The sequence below is a fragment of the Taeniopygia guttata genome, chromosome W (assembly GCF_048771995.1).
Source record: "Taeniopygia guttata chromosome W, bTaeGut7.mat, whole genome shotgun sequence".
NCBI classification, from domain to species: domain Eukaryota; kingdom Metazoa; phylum Chordata; class Aves; order Passeriformes; family Estrildidae; genus Taeniopygia; species Taeniopygia guttata.
This window is the reverse complement of record NC_133064.1, coordinates 10,169,795-10,184,575: the sequence shown is the minus strand read 5'-3', so window position 1 is coordinate 10,184,575 and position 14,781 is coordinate 10,169,795. Positions and strand designations below refer to the sequence as shown.

At 45.4% G+C, this 14,781-nt stretch overlaps 1 protein-coding gene across 1 annotated transcript in view; it reads right to left on the bottom strand.

Moving 5' to 3' along the window:
* Positions 1-834: 834 nt before the first annotated feature.
* LOC140682096 (DDB1- and CUL4-associated factor 12-like) overlaps positions 835-14,781 on the bottom strand; it is a 205,373-nt gene continuing 191,426 nt past the window's right edge. Inside the window, exon 9 of the mRNA XM_072923020.1 lies at positions 835-1,448. Within this exon, the coding sequence (XP_072779121.1) occupies positions 1,359-1,448 (90 nt within the window). The 3' untranslated portion in view covers positions 835-1,358. The remainder of the gene's footprint in view (positions 1,449-14,781) is intronic.

Genomic DNA, 14,781 nt, shown 5'->3' with positions numbered 1-14,781 from the left:
CCAATATGAGGCTCGAGGGCATCGAGAGAAAAAGTGTGAAAAAGAGAATACCAGTTCTTGGGTAATCTAATTTTTGTCTGCTGATATAGAAACCTCATTAAGTGTCACCATGTGGTCTAGGTTCCCCTGGTTTGGGTGGCCCGTGGTCATGGCTGTATTTCTCCCATTTGCAGGCCCTTATCCAAACATGGGTCCTATAACTAAGGCTGCTCTGGCTGTTATCCAGTTTGTTTTATGGGTTAATAAGGTGAGTAATTAATGGATCTTTAACTTCTTCAGGAAAGCAGGCACATGGATTCAGAGCAATCGCACACTAACTGCATGTTTTTGGGGTTTAATAATGGTACCTACTGTGAGGAAATGACACTGGGGGAGATTTTCTCCCAACCCTTTAACCATCTCTTTGGGTCTGCCCCACCAGTTTTCAAAGGGTTCAGATTCACTCTAAATGCTAATATCATACAATGGTTGGTGTTGCTGATAGGCCTGTTCTATTTAGCATTCAGATATAAGGGAAGATTAACCTGGATAACTATCCTGACACTTACCCCAGAGACTAGGGATGCTACCACAGAACCTGACATGGCACCAGAGACTAGGGATGCTGCTGTCCCAGAGCCTGACCCTGCCCCACAGCCCACCTCAGAAATGAACCACCCGGATTGGATGGGGGTTCTGGTGAAGAAGATACGTGTAATGAGCCAGATGCTGAAGTACATTTCCCCAGCTGGTGAGAAACCCTCCCCTGTCACGATCCGCTCGGAGGAGCGGGTTGTTGTGATGGTTCATTAACCGATCCCAAAAGTGCAAAAGACAAACAGCAGAGGACTATCACTTTAATCACAACAAATGCACCTTTATTGAATGCCAACAACAAATGCAATAGAGGGGTCAGAAAGGAAATAAAGGATAGAAAGAAAAAGAGCGGAAGGGGATTATAGTTACCACTGCTGAGACGAGATCCTCAATGGTCCAACCACATAGATTCGCCATCATCTGTGGGGGTTCACCAGAGTAATCTCAGAAAGTTACAGTTTATATAGCCTTTAGCCAAAGCAAGTGGCATCTGGCCAAAAGGTGGGGAAGATTGATGGGCCATTGTGAAGAGACCCCTTGGTCTGTGAAGCAGGAGCAGGCATGTAGGGGCAAGCCACCGCTTGTCAGAACCTGTTCAAAGCAGTTTTCTGTGGAAGCACAGCGAACGCACCTGCTAACAGTCACTTGGTAAGCGTCCACCTCAGCCAGGCCAGAACTCCTGTTAGGGATCTTCAGGGTCTTTGCAACAGTTGTGAGGCAAATGAAGGAAACTTTGGACTTTGGACTGTCCCTTTCACCCCTCTGCCTCAAAGAGGGAAAGTCTAATAGTGCAGCAGTGAAACCCACAGATGTTGCAACCATCCAGGTTCCAGCTGAACCGCAAAGGCAGTCACAGACAGTAGCAGTCGCCCCTGTAGAAACAAAGAGGTCCAAGATGAAATCAGAGCACCCAGACAAGGATAAGAATGGAGGGCCCTCACAACCTACAGGGGAGCCAGAGGTTGCAATCATCACCAAGTCCCTGACGTATGAAAGTCTCCTTAATCTGCACAAGGATATTGTACGACGGGGACGTGAGTCTTATACAACCTGATTACTTCAGGTCTGGGACCTTTCAGGTTCAGACATTCAACTGGATGGTGGTGAGGCAGGGAATTTGGGACCCCTGACCCAAGACTCATGTGTGAATCAGATTTTTGTAAAGGGACCCAAGGTCCCTTTCCCTCCAAGAGTGGCTTTTAATGAGTGTCAGAGAGAGGTTTGTCCACAGGGAGAGAATGCAGGACCACCACCATAGAATGTGCTGGAAAACCCTTGAGGAAGGGATCCAACAGCTGAGAGAAGTGGCAGTATTGGAGGTACTCTTTGGGACGGATGGACAGCATGATAATGACCCCAACAAAGTCAGGTGCACAGGGCAAATGTGGAGTCTGGCAAATCTAGGGCCATCTCAATACACCACCATCATTGCAACGATTGATGCTGATACCAACCGAGAGACAGTAGGTTCTGTCGCCAACAAGCTTAGATATTATGAAAGTATGATCAATGGCCCAATGCAGGCTGATGTCTGTGATGTGGTTAAGGAGTTCAAAGAGGAGATAAGGCAGATGAGGGAGGAAGTGAGTAAGATCAATACAGCACCCATGTGAGTCACAAGCCCCAAAGTCAGAGCCCAAAATCCCCCAGCTAGAGAGAGAGGTTACACCCCACGGGCTGACCTTTGATTCTTTCTGTGTGATCATGGGGAAGACATAGGAAGGTGGGATGGGAAACCTACTTCTGTCCTAGCAGCCCACATGCATCAACTCAAGGAGGGAAGCACTAACAGAGGGAGTTCCACTAAAGTGAAGCTAGCCTCAACCTCCCATGACCAAGCTGCCAGGTATGATCTGTCTGATCCCCTTGAAGGGACCTCTAGTATGTATACCCAGGACAGAAATAATACCCAGGGCAAAAGGGGCCCTGTCTCTAGCCAGGGAGAGGCATGGGAAAACCTGACCTTTTGGACAGTATGGATCCGATGGCCTGGCACATCAGAGCCACAAAAATATGATGCCTTAGTTGATACTGGTGCGCAGTGTAGCCTGATACCATCAGGACATGTGAGGGCAGAGACTGTTTCCATTTCAGGGTTGACAGGGGGATCACAGCAATTGACTCTGTTGGAAGCTGAGGTGAGCCTGACTGGGAAGAAGTGGAAGAAAAATCCCATTGTGACTGGCCCAGAGGCCCTGTGTATTCTAGGCATAGACTTCCTCTGGAACGGCTACTACAAAGACCCAGAGGGACTCAGGTGGGCCTTTGGAGTAGCTCCTGCAGAGGAAGAAGACATTAAGCAACTGAACACCTTGCCTGGAATATCAGAAAACCCATCTGCCGTAGGACTCCTGAAGGTGGAAGAGCAATGAGTACCAATTGCTACCTCAACGGTGCACCGCCAGCAGTATCGGACGAATCAAGATGCCATGATCCCCATCCGCAAAATGATCTGTGAGCTGGAGACTCAAGGGGTGGTCAGCAAAATCCACTCACCCTTCAACAGTCCCATTTGGCCTGTGTGCAAGTCTGACAGAGAATGGAGATTGACTGTGGACTATCGTGGCTTGAATGAAGTGACTCCACAGCTGAGTGCTGCTGTGCCGGACATGCTGGAACTCCAGTACGAGATGGAGTCCAAGGCAGCAAAGTGGTATGCCACTGTTGACATTGCTAACACATTTTTCTCCATTCCTCTGGCAACAGAATGCAGGCCTCAGTTTGCTTTCACCTGGAGGGGCATGCAGTACACTTGGAACTGACTGCCCCAAGGGTGGAAGCACAGCCCCACCATCTGCCATGGACTGATCCAGACTGCACTGGAAAAGGGTGAAGCTCCCAAACATCTGCAGTGTATCGATGACATCATTGTGTGGGGGAACACGGCAATGGAAGTATTTGAGAAAGGAGAGAGGATCATCCAGATTCTGCTAGAAGCCAGCTTCACCATCAAGAAGAGCAAAGTCAAGGGACCTGCCCAAGAGATCAAGTTTCTGGGGGTAAAGTGGCAAGACGGACGGCGTCAGATTTCCACTGAGGTCATCATCAAGATCACAGCAATATCTCCACCAACCAGCAAGAAGGAAACACAAGCTTTCCTAGGCACCACAGGTTTTTGGAGAATGCACATTCCCGAGTACAGCCAGATTGTGAGCCCTCTTTACCTGGTCACCCATAAAAAGAACTATTTCCACTGAGATCCTGAGCAGCAACAAGCCTTTGCCCAGATCAAGCAGGAGATTGCTCATGCGGTAGCCCTTGGCCCAGTCAGGATGGGACCAGAGGTGAAGAATGTGCTCTACTCTGCAGCCGGGAACAATGGCTTGTCCTGGAGCTTTTGGCAGAAGTTGCCTGGGGAGATTCGAAGCCAACCACTGGGATTCTGGAGACGAAGTTACAGAGGATCCGAAGCCAACTACACTCCCACAAAGAAAGAAATCTTGACAAGTGATGAAGGAGTTCAAGCTGCCTCGGACATAATTGGCACGGAAGCACAACTCCTCCTGACACCCTGACTACCAGTGCTGGGGTGGATGTTTAAAGGAAAGGTTCCCACTACTCACCACTCCACCGATGCCACATGGAGCAAGTGGATTGCTTTCATCACACAGCGCATCCAATTAGAAACATAAATTGCCCTGGGATTTTAGAGATAATTCCAAACTGGCCAGAAGATGAAAATGTTGGTCTCACTGATGAAGAGGAACAAGACTAAGTGACACAAGCTGAAGAAGCTCCACCATACAACCAACTACCAGCAGAGGAAATATGCTATGCTCTTTTCACTGATGGTTCCTATTGCATCATAGGGATGAAACAAAAGTGCAAAGCAGCTGTTTGGAGCCCCACATGACAGGTTGCACAAGCTACCTAAGGAGAAGGTGGATCAAGTCAACTTGCTGAACTCAGAGCCGTTCAACCAGTCCTGGATATTTCAGAAAGAGAGAGTGGCCTTTATACCAATTCATGGATGGTAGCCAATGCTCTGTAGAGCTGACTAGAAAGGTGGAAAAAGGCCAACTGGCTGAGTAGAGGAAAATCAGTCTGGGCTGCTGATGAGTAGAAAGACATTGTCTCTCGGGTAGAGAAACTACCTGTGAAAGTCTGTCACATAGATGCCCATGTTTCCAAGAGTCGAGCTAATGAGGAGCACCAAAACAACGAGCAGGTAGATCAGGCTGCAAAGATAGAGTTATCAAAGATAGATTTGGACTGGCAACACAAAGGGGAGAGATGTTCCCAGCTCGATGGGCCCATGATGCCTCAGGTCATCAGGGCAGAGATGCTACCTATAAGTGGGCATGAGACCGAGGGGTAGATTTAACCATGGACAGTATTTCACAGATTATCCATGACTGTGAGACATGTGCTAAGATCAAGCAGGCCAAGTGGGTGAAGCTCCTATGGTATGGTGGCCGATGGTCCAAATAAAGGTATGGGGAGGCCTGGGAGATTGACTACATCACATTGCCCCAGACAAGCGCTATGTGCACACCATGGTGGAAACCACCACTGTATGGTTGGACACCTACCCTGTGCCTCACGGTACTGCCTGGAACAGCATCTTCCCCCTGTAAAAGCAAGTCCTGTGGAGACATGGGACTGCTGAGAGAATCTAGTCGGACTATGGTACCCATTTCAAGAATGGCCTTATAAACATCTGGGCTAGGGAACATGGTATTGAATGGATATATTATATCCCTTATCATGCACCAGCTGCCAGGAAAGTTGAATGGTGCAATGAACTACTTAAGACTACCCTGAAGGCACTTGGCAGGGGGAACTTTCAGAAATTGGGAAATGAACTTTGCAAAAACCACCTGAATGGTCAACACTCGAGAGTCCATCAATCGAGCTAGTCCTACCCAGTCTGAACCCTTGCACACAGTGGATGAAGATAAAGTCGCTGTTGTACATATGAAAGGTATTTTAGGAAATGCTGTTTACATTAGTCCCACCCCAAGCAAGGACAAACCCATCCATGGGATTGTTTTTCCTCAGGGACCTGGTTAGACTTAATGGGTAATGCAGAAAGATGGAGAAGCCTGTAGTGTACCACAGGGAAACCTAGGCTTAAGTGAGAACTGTGTGTAAGATTTCATTGTGTAGTGATTATTGATTTGGGTATGATGCAGATAGTAATAGAATAAGGGGTGGATAATGTCTTAGGTTGAAAATAGGGGTATTCTATTCCTATCTGTTAGAGATGGGGCAGTTATCTTCTGTTAATTGGGCAGTTTTCTTTATCTTTTTTTTTTTAATGGTTTTTTTGTTTGTTTGTTTGTACTATTACATTTGTGTCTATGTTCACTAAGAAATGACACATACTCACCAGAAGGCTGGTTTGCACAGCATCTCATTTTACTTCAAAAATTTCTCTTTTATACACTGATCCTATACAGACAGACCAGATTGGCTAATTAATCAATACATTTCACCTGATTGTCTAATTAACAAAAACACCTTTCTTATGAACAATCTTTGAGGAAACAGGAAAACAGAGAGTAGGAAAACACCACCTGCAGGTTGTTTATAATAACAAGCTATCATTGTTTTTCTTCAACTCCCTGAAGTCTCACAAGCTGATTCTGGGAAAATTTATCTAGTTTTCTCACTCTCTGACCAGGCTGTCATAGCCACATATTTGTTTTTTGGGGTTTGTTTTTTTTTTTTTTTAGTTTTTCTAATAAAGAACTGTTATTCTTATTCCCATATAGTTGCCTGAGAGACTTTTAATTTCAACATCATAATAATTCAGAGGGAAAGGGTTTACATTTTCCATTTTAGGGGAGACTCCTACCTTCCTTGAGCAGACACCTGTCTTATCAAACCAAGACAGAAGCTTAGAGATTGTGAAACACAGCCTTGTGAAGAATTGCACCTGTGCCAGACCTTTTTGATATGTGAGCCAGGAATGGCCCAAGTGTTTTTTGCCCCTACTAAAATGACATAAGCTTAGCAGTGTATGTGTCCATTTTTTGCCAGCGAAATTATGGAATAAATTTTTTCTTCACATTTCAGCTGTGTATCATGGCCATCTTGGTGTTACCTGCATATATTCATTTCACATATTTGGCGTAGTCGGTGACTACCACGAACGGCCATGCCATGGCCATGGAAAACGCTGGGAACTGGGGAGGCCCTAACAGTGACTCCCCCCATTTTGGGATGGCCAAGCACGGAGCATTGGAGTCCTGTGGCCACGTTCCTAGCGACAATGGCTCTACTGAAGACATGGATTGAAGCTAATGATGCAGCAGCGGTTACTCTGAAATCAGATTGGTTATGTGTGAATTACCATGGAAAGCAGCATGGAAGTCTGCTTGTAAGTCAGCAAGGAGATTGGGATGAGTGTTATTCACTGATCTCAGAGCTCTTGACCATGAAGTTACAACCTTACAGTGGGAGAGCTGAAAGAGAACAGTGCTTTAAAGGATGAAAAGGAATTTGTGCAAGAAGCATTTACTGCTCAAAAGAAATGCTGATGTGAAACGTGGATGAAAAATTAAACTTTATAATTTTAATAAAGATTTGTAGGGAATGGGTATGTTTATTTACAGTGCTGTGGAGGCATGTCAGGACTCATTGCCCTTTGATGGACACATGTACTTCTGAGAACTCTTGCTCCTTTTTTATTACCTTTACTAATTTTTATATGCATAGAATTTCACAATAGGTTAATGTATATTCATTCTGCTGATTTCACATTACACTTACAGCTAGTTACACTTGCACTTAGTTTTTGTCAGAAAGTACAGAAAGAACTCTTGGGTCACTCTGCCTTGTCTGTTTCAAGGTCCGAGGAGTCTTTCTTATCTCTTATCTTTTAGTGTGGAAATTTACATTCTTTTCTTTAGTTGGGGTAGTTTTGCTAGGGCTGCATATTAACTAGACTAAACAGCATATTTAGCAAGCTCAAAATGGCACATTTTACCTAAATCCAAATGGATTTCTACCCTGTTAAATTTTCAGTCTGTCTCAATTGTAAGCAGCAATGTCTGGTGGCACACATTGCTAATGAACATAGGCAAAAATATGGGAAAAGCAAGGTCTCAGCTTCTCAGGTTTGTGCTCTTATTAAGAACCCTTCATGGGATCCCAAGGCTTGGAATGGAAATATTTGGGTGGGGTCCTCTGACTGTGAGATTTAGTTTGAGCTACACTCAACAGATAAAGAGGTGGTAGAAGCATGACCCCTTCATACAAATGGAGGGGCAGTAGAATCTGCCAGACAGAGGGGCAGAGGTCACTCGGACCTATACCCCAAAAGAATTATGGGAATTTTTAGAGACTTATGGGCAGAAGAGTGGGAAGAGCACGCTAGCATGGATGTTACGAGTTTGGAGAGGTGGTGCTGCATCTATTCACTTATTAGTGGGTGAAAAGGATCTATTAACTCCTATTGTCACGGAACACTTCACACTTCAGCTGTGGATCATGGGCACCTTGGTGTTACCTGCATATATTCAGTTATATTCAGTTCACACATCCTTCTATCAAATCTAAACTTCCCCAGACACAGCATGAGGCCAATTCCTCTCATCCTGTCACTTGTTACCCGGGAGAAGAGATTGACCCACACCTGGCTACAACCTCCTTTCAGGTAGTTAAAGAGTGCTGTCTGGTTCCAGCCAGGACAGGGTTAATTTTCTGCAGTACGGGGGAAGGGGGGGGGTGTGGCTAAGACATGGAGGTTAATGTATATCATCCCTCATCGCCACTTCCTTTCAGTCAAGAAAACGTGGAGGACTGAGCTGTCTGGTGTGGTAGTCTGTTGTTTTGCAGTTTGTTCTTCTGTAGTAGGTTTTAAGTATTCCTTGTTATAAATTTGTAATGGTTCATTCCATGTACCCCCTTTGGCTTCCCTAATGGTTCAGTCCCGAGTTGTTTATCCCAAGATTCTCCTGCCATACACCTGTCAATCTCCTTGTATCTCCTTTGTTCCCTTCTGGAATGTTCCCTGTCCTTCATCTCTTCCTCAAAGCAAGATTGGGATGCAGGGCTTGCTCCTTCCCCTTGGTGGCTTCTGTTGGATAGCCCTTACCTTGTACTCCTCCCCTAATGCTTTCTTATTGGTAAAAGGTTGTGTCCTTCCCTTATTCCCACCTCTTATTAAAAGCAGATTTTTACCCCCAATTATTGTCATTTGTCCCTGAATCCTCTCGGGAAATAAAACTTTCCTGTAACTCAAACAAGTGACCTCTCTCTATTCCTTTGCCTCGGTTTCTTGTACTGTGTTGCTGCTGTGTTACCCACACCACAGCCATCTGCTGCAGGGAGCTGTGAGCCCCTGTACACACCGCCACCCAGGGAAACTCAGTGAAGATCCGGGGGTGGCACTCTCGTAACTGCACACCGTGGAGTGGGGGCACTGAATTGGGGAGCACCATACCTAAACCATGACAGTTCCCCCTGAGCCTTGTTTTCTCGAGATGAAACAACCCCAGCTCCCTCAGCCACTCCTCATAGAACTCGTGCTCCTGACCCTTCACCATCTTCACTGCCGTTCTTTGGACACACTCCACCAAGTCAATGACTTTTTGCAGTGAGGGGCCCAGAAGTGAACACAGGATTTGTGGTGCGGCTTCACCAGCATCCAGTACAGATGGACAATCACTTGCCTGGTCCTGCTGGCTACTCTGTTTCTGATACAAGCCAGGATGCCATTGGCCTTGGCCACCTAGGCACACTGCTGGCTCATGTTCTGGCAATACCTCCAGGTCCTTTTCCACCGGGCTGCTTTCCAGCCACTCTGTCGCCAGCCTGGAGTGCTGTAGGGGGTTGTTGTTATCCAGGTGCAGGATCCAGCACTCTGCCTTATTGAACCTCATACAATTTGCCTTGGCCCATCTATCCAGCCTGTCCAGAGCCCTCTGAAGAGCCTTCCTACCCTCCAGCAGAGCAACATTCCTGCCCAACTTGGGGTCATCTGCAGACTTACTGAGGGTGTACTTGATCCTCACAAACAGATCATTAATAAAGAACATAGACATTTCCCTGGCCAACTCTTAAGAGACTTGGGGGTGTGTGGGATAGACTAGATAACTGTTAAAGGTCCCTTTCAACCCACAGGTCCCTTCTGATCCAAACCATTCTCTGGTTCTATGACTTCTTGGGTGCAGACAGCTCAGGGCTGATGATAGAAAACCATTTTTGACTGACAAATGTTACTTTGCACTAGTCAGTCCATAAGCTAACAACCAGCTATTTCTTCTCTTCCCATTGTGACACTACTAGAGCATCCCGCTTCTTAGTGGAACACTAAGCAGATATTTTTGGAACACCTCTATTTTTAAAATGATGCATTAGTGCTTTTAAAATTATCTGCAAGTGGGCCAATACAATTGCTAGGAAATGTTCTTTAAGAAGTTGAAAGTTATTAGAAGAAAAAAAAATCCTTTTGCTGGTATAACTTATACCAGAATAAATGTAGAGCAGTTTATCTGTTCCTTTTCTAGTTTAAGTTACAAGCAACTCAAAATTTATTAGCCAGAGACACCAGTTGTTAACACGCAGAACTTGTTCATTCTGTTATAGATGAGTAATGCGATGATTGACTCTCACAATTAAAGGGCAAATATTCTGTATATGTTAAAAGAAGTTTTGTAGATATATAGTTATGTTTCTCACCCCTTGCATTGTTATCATGGGATGGCCTGGGTAGTAGGGTCATTTGGAAGGGTCGGGTTGTTACTATGACAACACTTGACCTCCAATCAAGATGTAAGAAAGTAATCTCCACCACTGGAAAGCGAAGAAGGAGTTGTTATAGGTAAAAATTAATCAAGCCAAATTTACTATCTAATAAAAATAAATTTTTATAGCGCTAATGTAATAGGGTTCGAATTAGCCACAATCTAATCAAAAAGGACAGAGCCAAGCCCGGGATCGGTGCTAGGTGAGACACAGGTCTGACTACTACAGCATGGGGTCTTTTATGTTTACACTGGCTGTCCTGTATGAGCGATTTTTATACCGTTTATTTAGCCTGGGGCTGAGTCCCTTTTCTTCCTTTCAGAGTTTCACATATTCATGTGGAGTCCTTTCTTTGTGATAAACTAAACAAAACCATGTCCAGGGAGTGATGTTCATCCATGATCGAGTACCGGTAAGCCGGCACTGAGATGTATCTCTCAGATGGCTCTGGCTATCTCAGTCTTGGATATTTATCACATATTCATCATCCAGGTGTTCCCTAGATCATCTTGAGGAATGACCCATCTCTGGGCCAGGCACATTCATTCGTTTGCAAATGAGATTCTCTTCCCTTTTGTTCAGGTGGTTTTGACACTGTGATGCAATCCCCAACACTAGCTTGTGCACTTAGAAATCTTTTATAAGAATGTTTTTCACCAGCACAATATATATAAGACATGTAAACTATTTTATATGCACGAATTATCCCCTATACACATAACAGAATAAATTGACAAGACTTTGGGAGTGGCTAAAAGGTTAAAAGGCAGAACATCCATTGTGTGAATGAGCACATGGTGATCGAATCCTTTGCTCGCAGAGCTGTAATATTTTCTCTATTCAGTCATCTATTGTATTTTTGATAAGGTTTTAATAAACCTCTTAAATTTTTTGAAAGTGAGTATCATTTCTCAAAAATGGGAGCTCATCTGGGATATATACCTCACCCTGGTGGCCCTAGGAGTTTTCAAAAGAGGCACGCCTTGCCACAAATTTGGCAGATTCTATTGGACTCTCCCAGGACTACTGGTGGTTGCAGGTTAGAACCCCGAAAACACCAGGAGACTGAATAAAGTGAAAGAAGAAGGGGAGGTGAGTACCATCCTTATAATTATTTTTGGCCAGATTGTAATTCTGTGATCCTGGTGTATAAATGTCAGCTTCAGACAAGTAATACATGGGGCCCATCCTGGTCTGTTGAAGCTTCAGGATATTGGACCGTCAGAAGAAAAAAAAAACAGCGGGACACGTTGGGGCAGGAAAGCAGGGACCCCATGGACAAGGATCTGGTAGCCATCAGGATGCGTGAGATTGAAGGATTTGCGGGGACTCAGGAGCATTGGGGGAGGGGGGGCACCGTATTGACACTTCCTAGGTTTGTGGTAGAGGTCGCCCATAGGGGGAGAACGCACTCGTGTCGGGGCAAGGAGTCGCAGCAGGTTTCCCAACCCACTTGCACAAACGGAGCTGGTGGGCTGCTCCACATGGTACAGCGGCTTGTGCAGCACTCAGAGTCAGAGGGGGGCGACTACCAAGTCAGGCCAGGCTGAGCCAAGGTGAGGGCAGGGCCACAGCCGAAGCTGAGTCAGGCCAGGGCCGCAGGTGAGCTGAGCCCAAGAGGGGCAGGGCTGCGGCTGAAGCCCAGTCAGGCTGGGGTGGGGCCGCAGTCGAGCCACGCTGCGCCAAGGTGGGGCGAGGCCACAGTCGACGCCAAGTTGGGCTGGGGTGGGGCTGCAGCATAGCTGAGTGGGGAGCGGAGTGGAGCCACCGCTGGGCCGGACAGGGAGCAAAGTGCAACCATGGGACAAGAGCCTAGAACCGAGGAGGAGAGGAACGTCAGGGACCCATCTGGTGATAGGGAGGTGCCTGAATCGTAGGTGTGTGTGGATGTGACAGCCTGGTCAGAGAGCGAGAAAACTAGATAAGTTTTCTGAGAATTGGCCTGAGAGACTTCAGGGAGTTGAAGATAAGCAATGATAGCTTATTACTATAAACAACCTGCAGGTGTTATTCTTCCTACTTTCTGTTTTCTTGTTTTTCTCAAAGATTTTTTATAAAAAGGGTGTCATGTTAATTAGACAATCATGTGAAATGCATTAACTAAATGACCAATCAAGTGCACCTGGATCAGAACAGTGTATAAAAAGGAAGTAGTTCAAATTAAATGGTGCATTATGCCAATCAGCCTTCTGGTGAATGTGTGTCATTTCTTACTCAACCAAGACAGGTGTAGGTTTTTTGCTTTTTGGAAGAGAGGTAAAATTTTTTTTCTCTCTTCCCTTTCTTTCTCTTTCCTCCCTTCCTTCATTCCTTTTCCCCTTCTTAGGAAGGTGGGCCTTGTTAGGAGGGCCTGTGGTTATCTGTCGACATGGGATTGGAATCCCCCGAGGAGGAAGGAGGAAGTGAGGAGGTACCAACAGGGATACCACCAGATAGCCCACTGGGAAGGAAACTAGCCCAGTGGAAATAAGACACAAACACTAGAGATAAGGAAGAGCTCAAAATGATTCAGTACTGCATGGTAGAATGGACTAAAAGGGAAATTAGGAGCGATCGTGTACACTGGCCGAGATATGGATCAGACAAAGGATGGATATGTCAGGCATTAAACATCTATATAAGAGCTAAGAAACCATTCAATCAGGAAGAGAGTGACTACGCTGCCTGCTGGGAGGGGAAGACTTCACCCTCAAAGGTGAGCATGTTTAAGGTATCAGAAAATAAAGAATGGGATCTGTTTGAATACTTGACTCCTCCATCTCCAGTAGCCCCAACTGCACCTCCCTTGCCCCCTGATGAGCCAAGCCAATACACTAGAACCAGAGTGGCACAACAAAAGGAAAGCAGATCAAGGGATGGGAACCAAGCAATAGGATTATATCCCCTGAGGGAAGTACCCCTGGGAGGGGTGCAGAGAGGAATTGGATTGGTAACCGTACCTCTCAATTCCTCTGACATGAAAATGTTCAAGAAAGAATTAAACGGATTACTAGAGGACCCCATTGGATTAGCGGAACAGTTAGACCAGCTTCTGGGGCCCAATATTTATACATGGGAAGAGATGCAATCAATAATGACCATGTTATTTACACCAGAGGAAAGACAGATGATCCAGGCAGCTGGGATCCAGATATGGGAAAGGGAGCATGTGCAAGGACCTCCTAGGGACATGAAAATGCCCACAGTATGCCCCAATTGGGACCACAACAGCACCAGGGGAAGGCAAGACATGGAAGAGTATAGAACATTAATTATAAGAGGTATCAAAGAGGCAGCTCCACAAAATCAAAACACTCATAAAGCTTTCAATGAGCAGCAAAAGAGGGAAGAAACCCCAACAAAGTGGCTAGAAAGATTGAGGAAAAATATGAGGTAATATTCAGGGGTTGACCCTGATACAGTGGCTGGACAGATCTTACTAAAGATAAATTTCATCACTCAAGCTTGGCCAGATATACGAAGAAAGTTAGAAAAGTTAGGTGGTTGGCAAGAAAGGTGATTAGAAGATCTTTTAAAAGAGACACAGAAGGTGTATGTAAAGATGGATGAAGAGAAAGCCAAGGTGAAAGTCAAGGTAATGGTAACCGCCATTAGGGAAGGAAACCTGCATGTAAAGAACAACCCATGTAAGGGAAGGGGACCCCGAATGCAATAAGACAGATGGAGGGGGGGATGCAACTCCTTGGGACTGGATACAGAAAGAAGAGTTTTGGAACCCGGGGCACCTAGGCCCAGTTTGTTTTTACTGTAAAGAGAATAGACATATCAGGAAAAATTGCCCCCAGAAAGAAAAGGACCTGAAGGTCTATGAGACTGGGCAAAAAGAAGAAGTGGAAGACTAGGAGTGTCAGGGGCTTTACCTCCTCGGGACAGAATACCATCAGGAGTTCTTGATAACTTTCAAAATAGGTCCCCAGGAGGAAGAATTTAAATTCTTAGTAGACACGGGGGCTGAAAGAACTTGTGTTTGTAGAATTCCAAAGGGGTGCAAAAAGTGTCAAGATACCGTGCAAGTAGTAGGTGCAAAAGTCTCAGTTATAAAGCAAGTAAAGTTTGAAGGGGCAAATAAAATAGGAATTGGGGATGTTCTATTAGTTCCAGAAGCAGGGTGCAATGTATTAGGATGGGATTTACAGGTGCAGTTGGACATTGGAGTACTCCCAGAGGAAGGAAAAATGGTGGTTAAGCTTCTCCAATTAAGGGAAGAAGATGAGGGGAAAAAAATCATAAAATGGTATGGGTAAAACTGAAAAACTGAGGTAAATTAAACATGAAACATACAGTAATAAAAATAGTTAATGAGAACCATCCAGAACGGGTAAGACAATACACACTCTCCCTGGAGGGGAGACTAGGACTGCAGCTGATGATCCAGGACCTACTTGAGGAGGGGACCTTAGACCCATGTATGTCCCCCAATAATACACCCATATTACCAGTAAAGATGTCAGACGGGACTTACAGGCTTGTCCAAGACTTGAGAGAAGTGAATAAAAGAACAGTGAATTG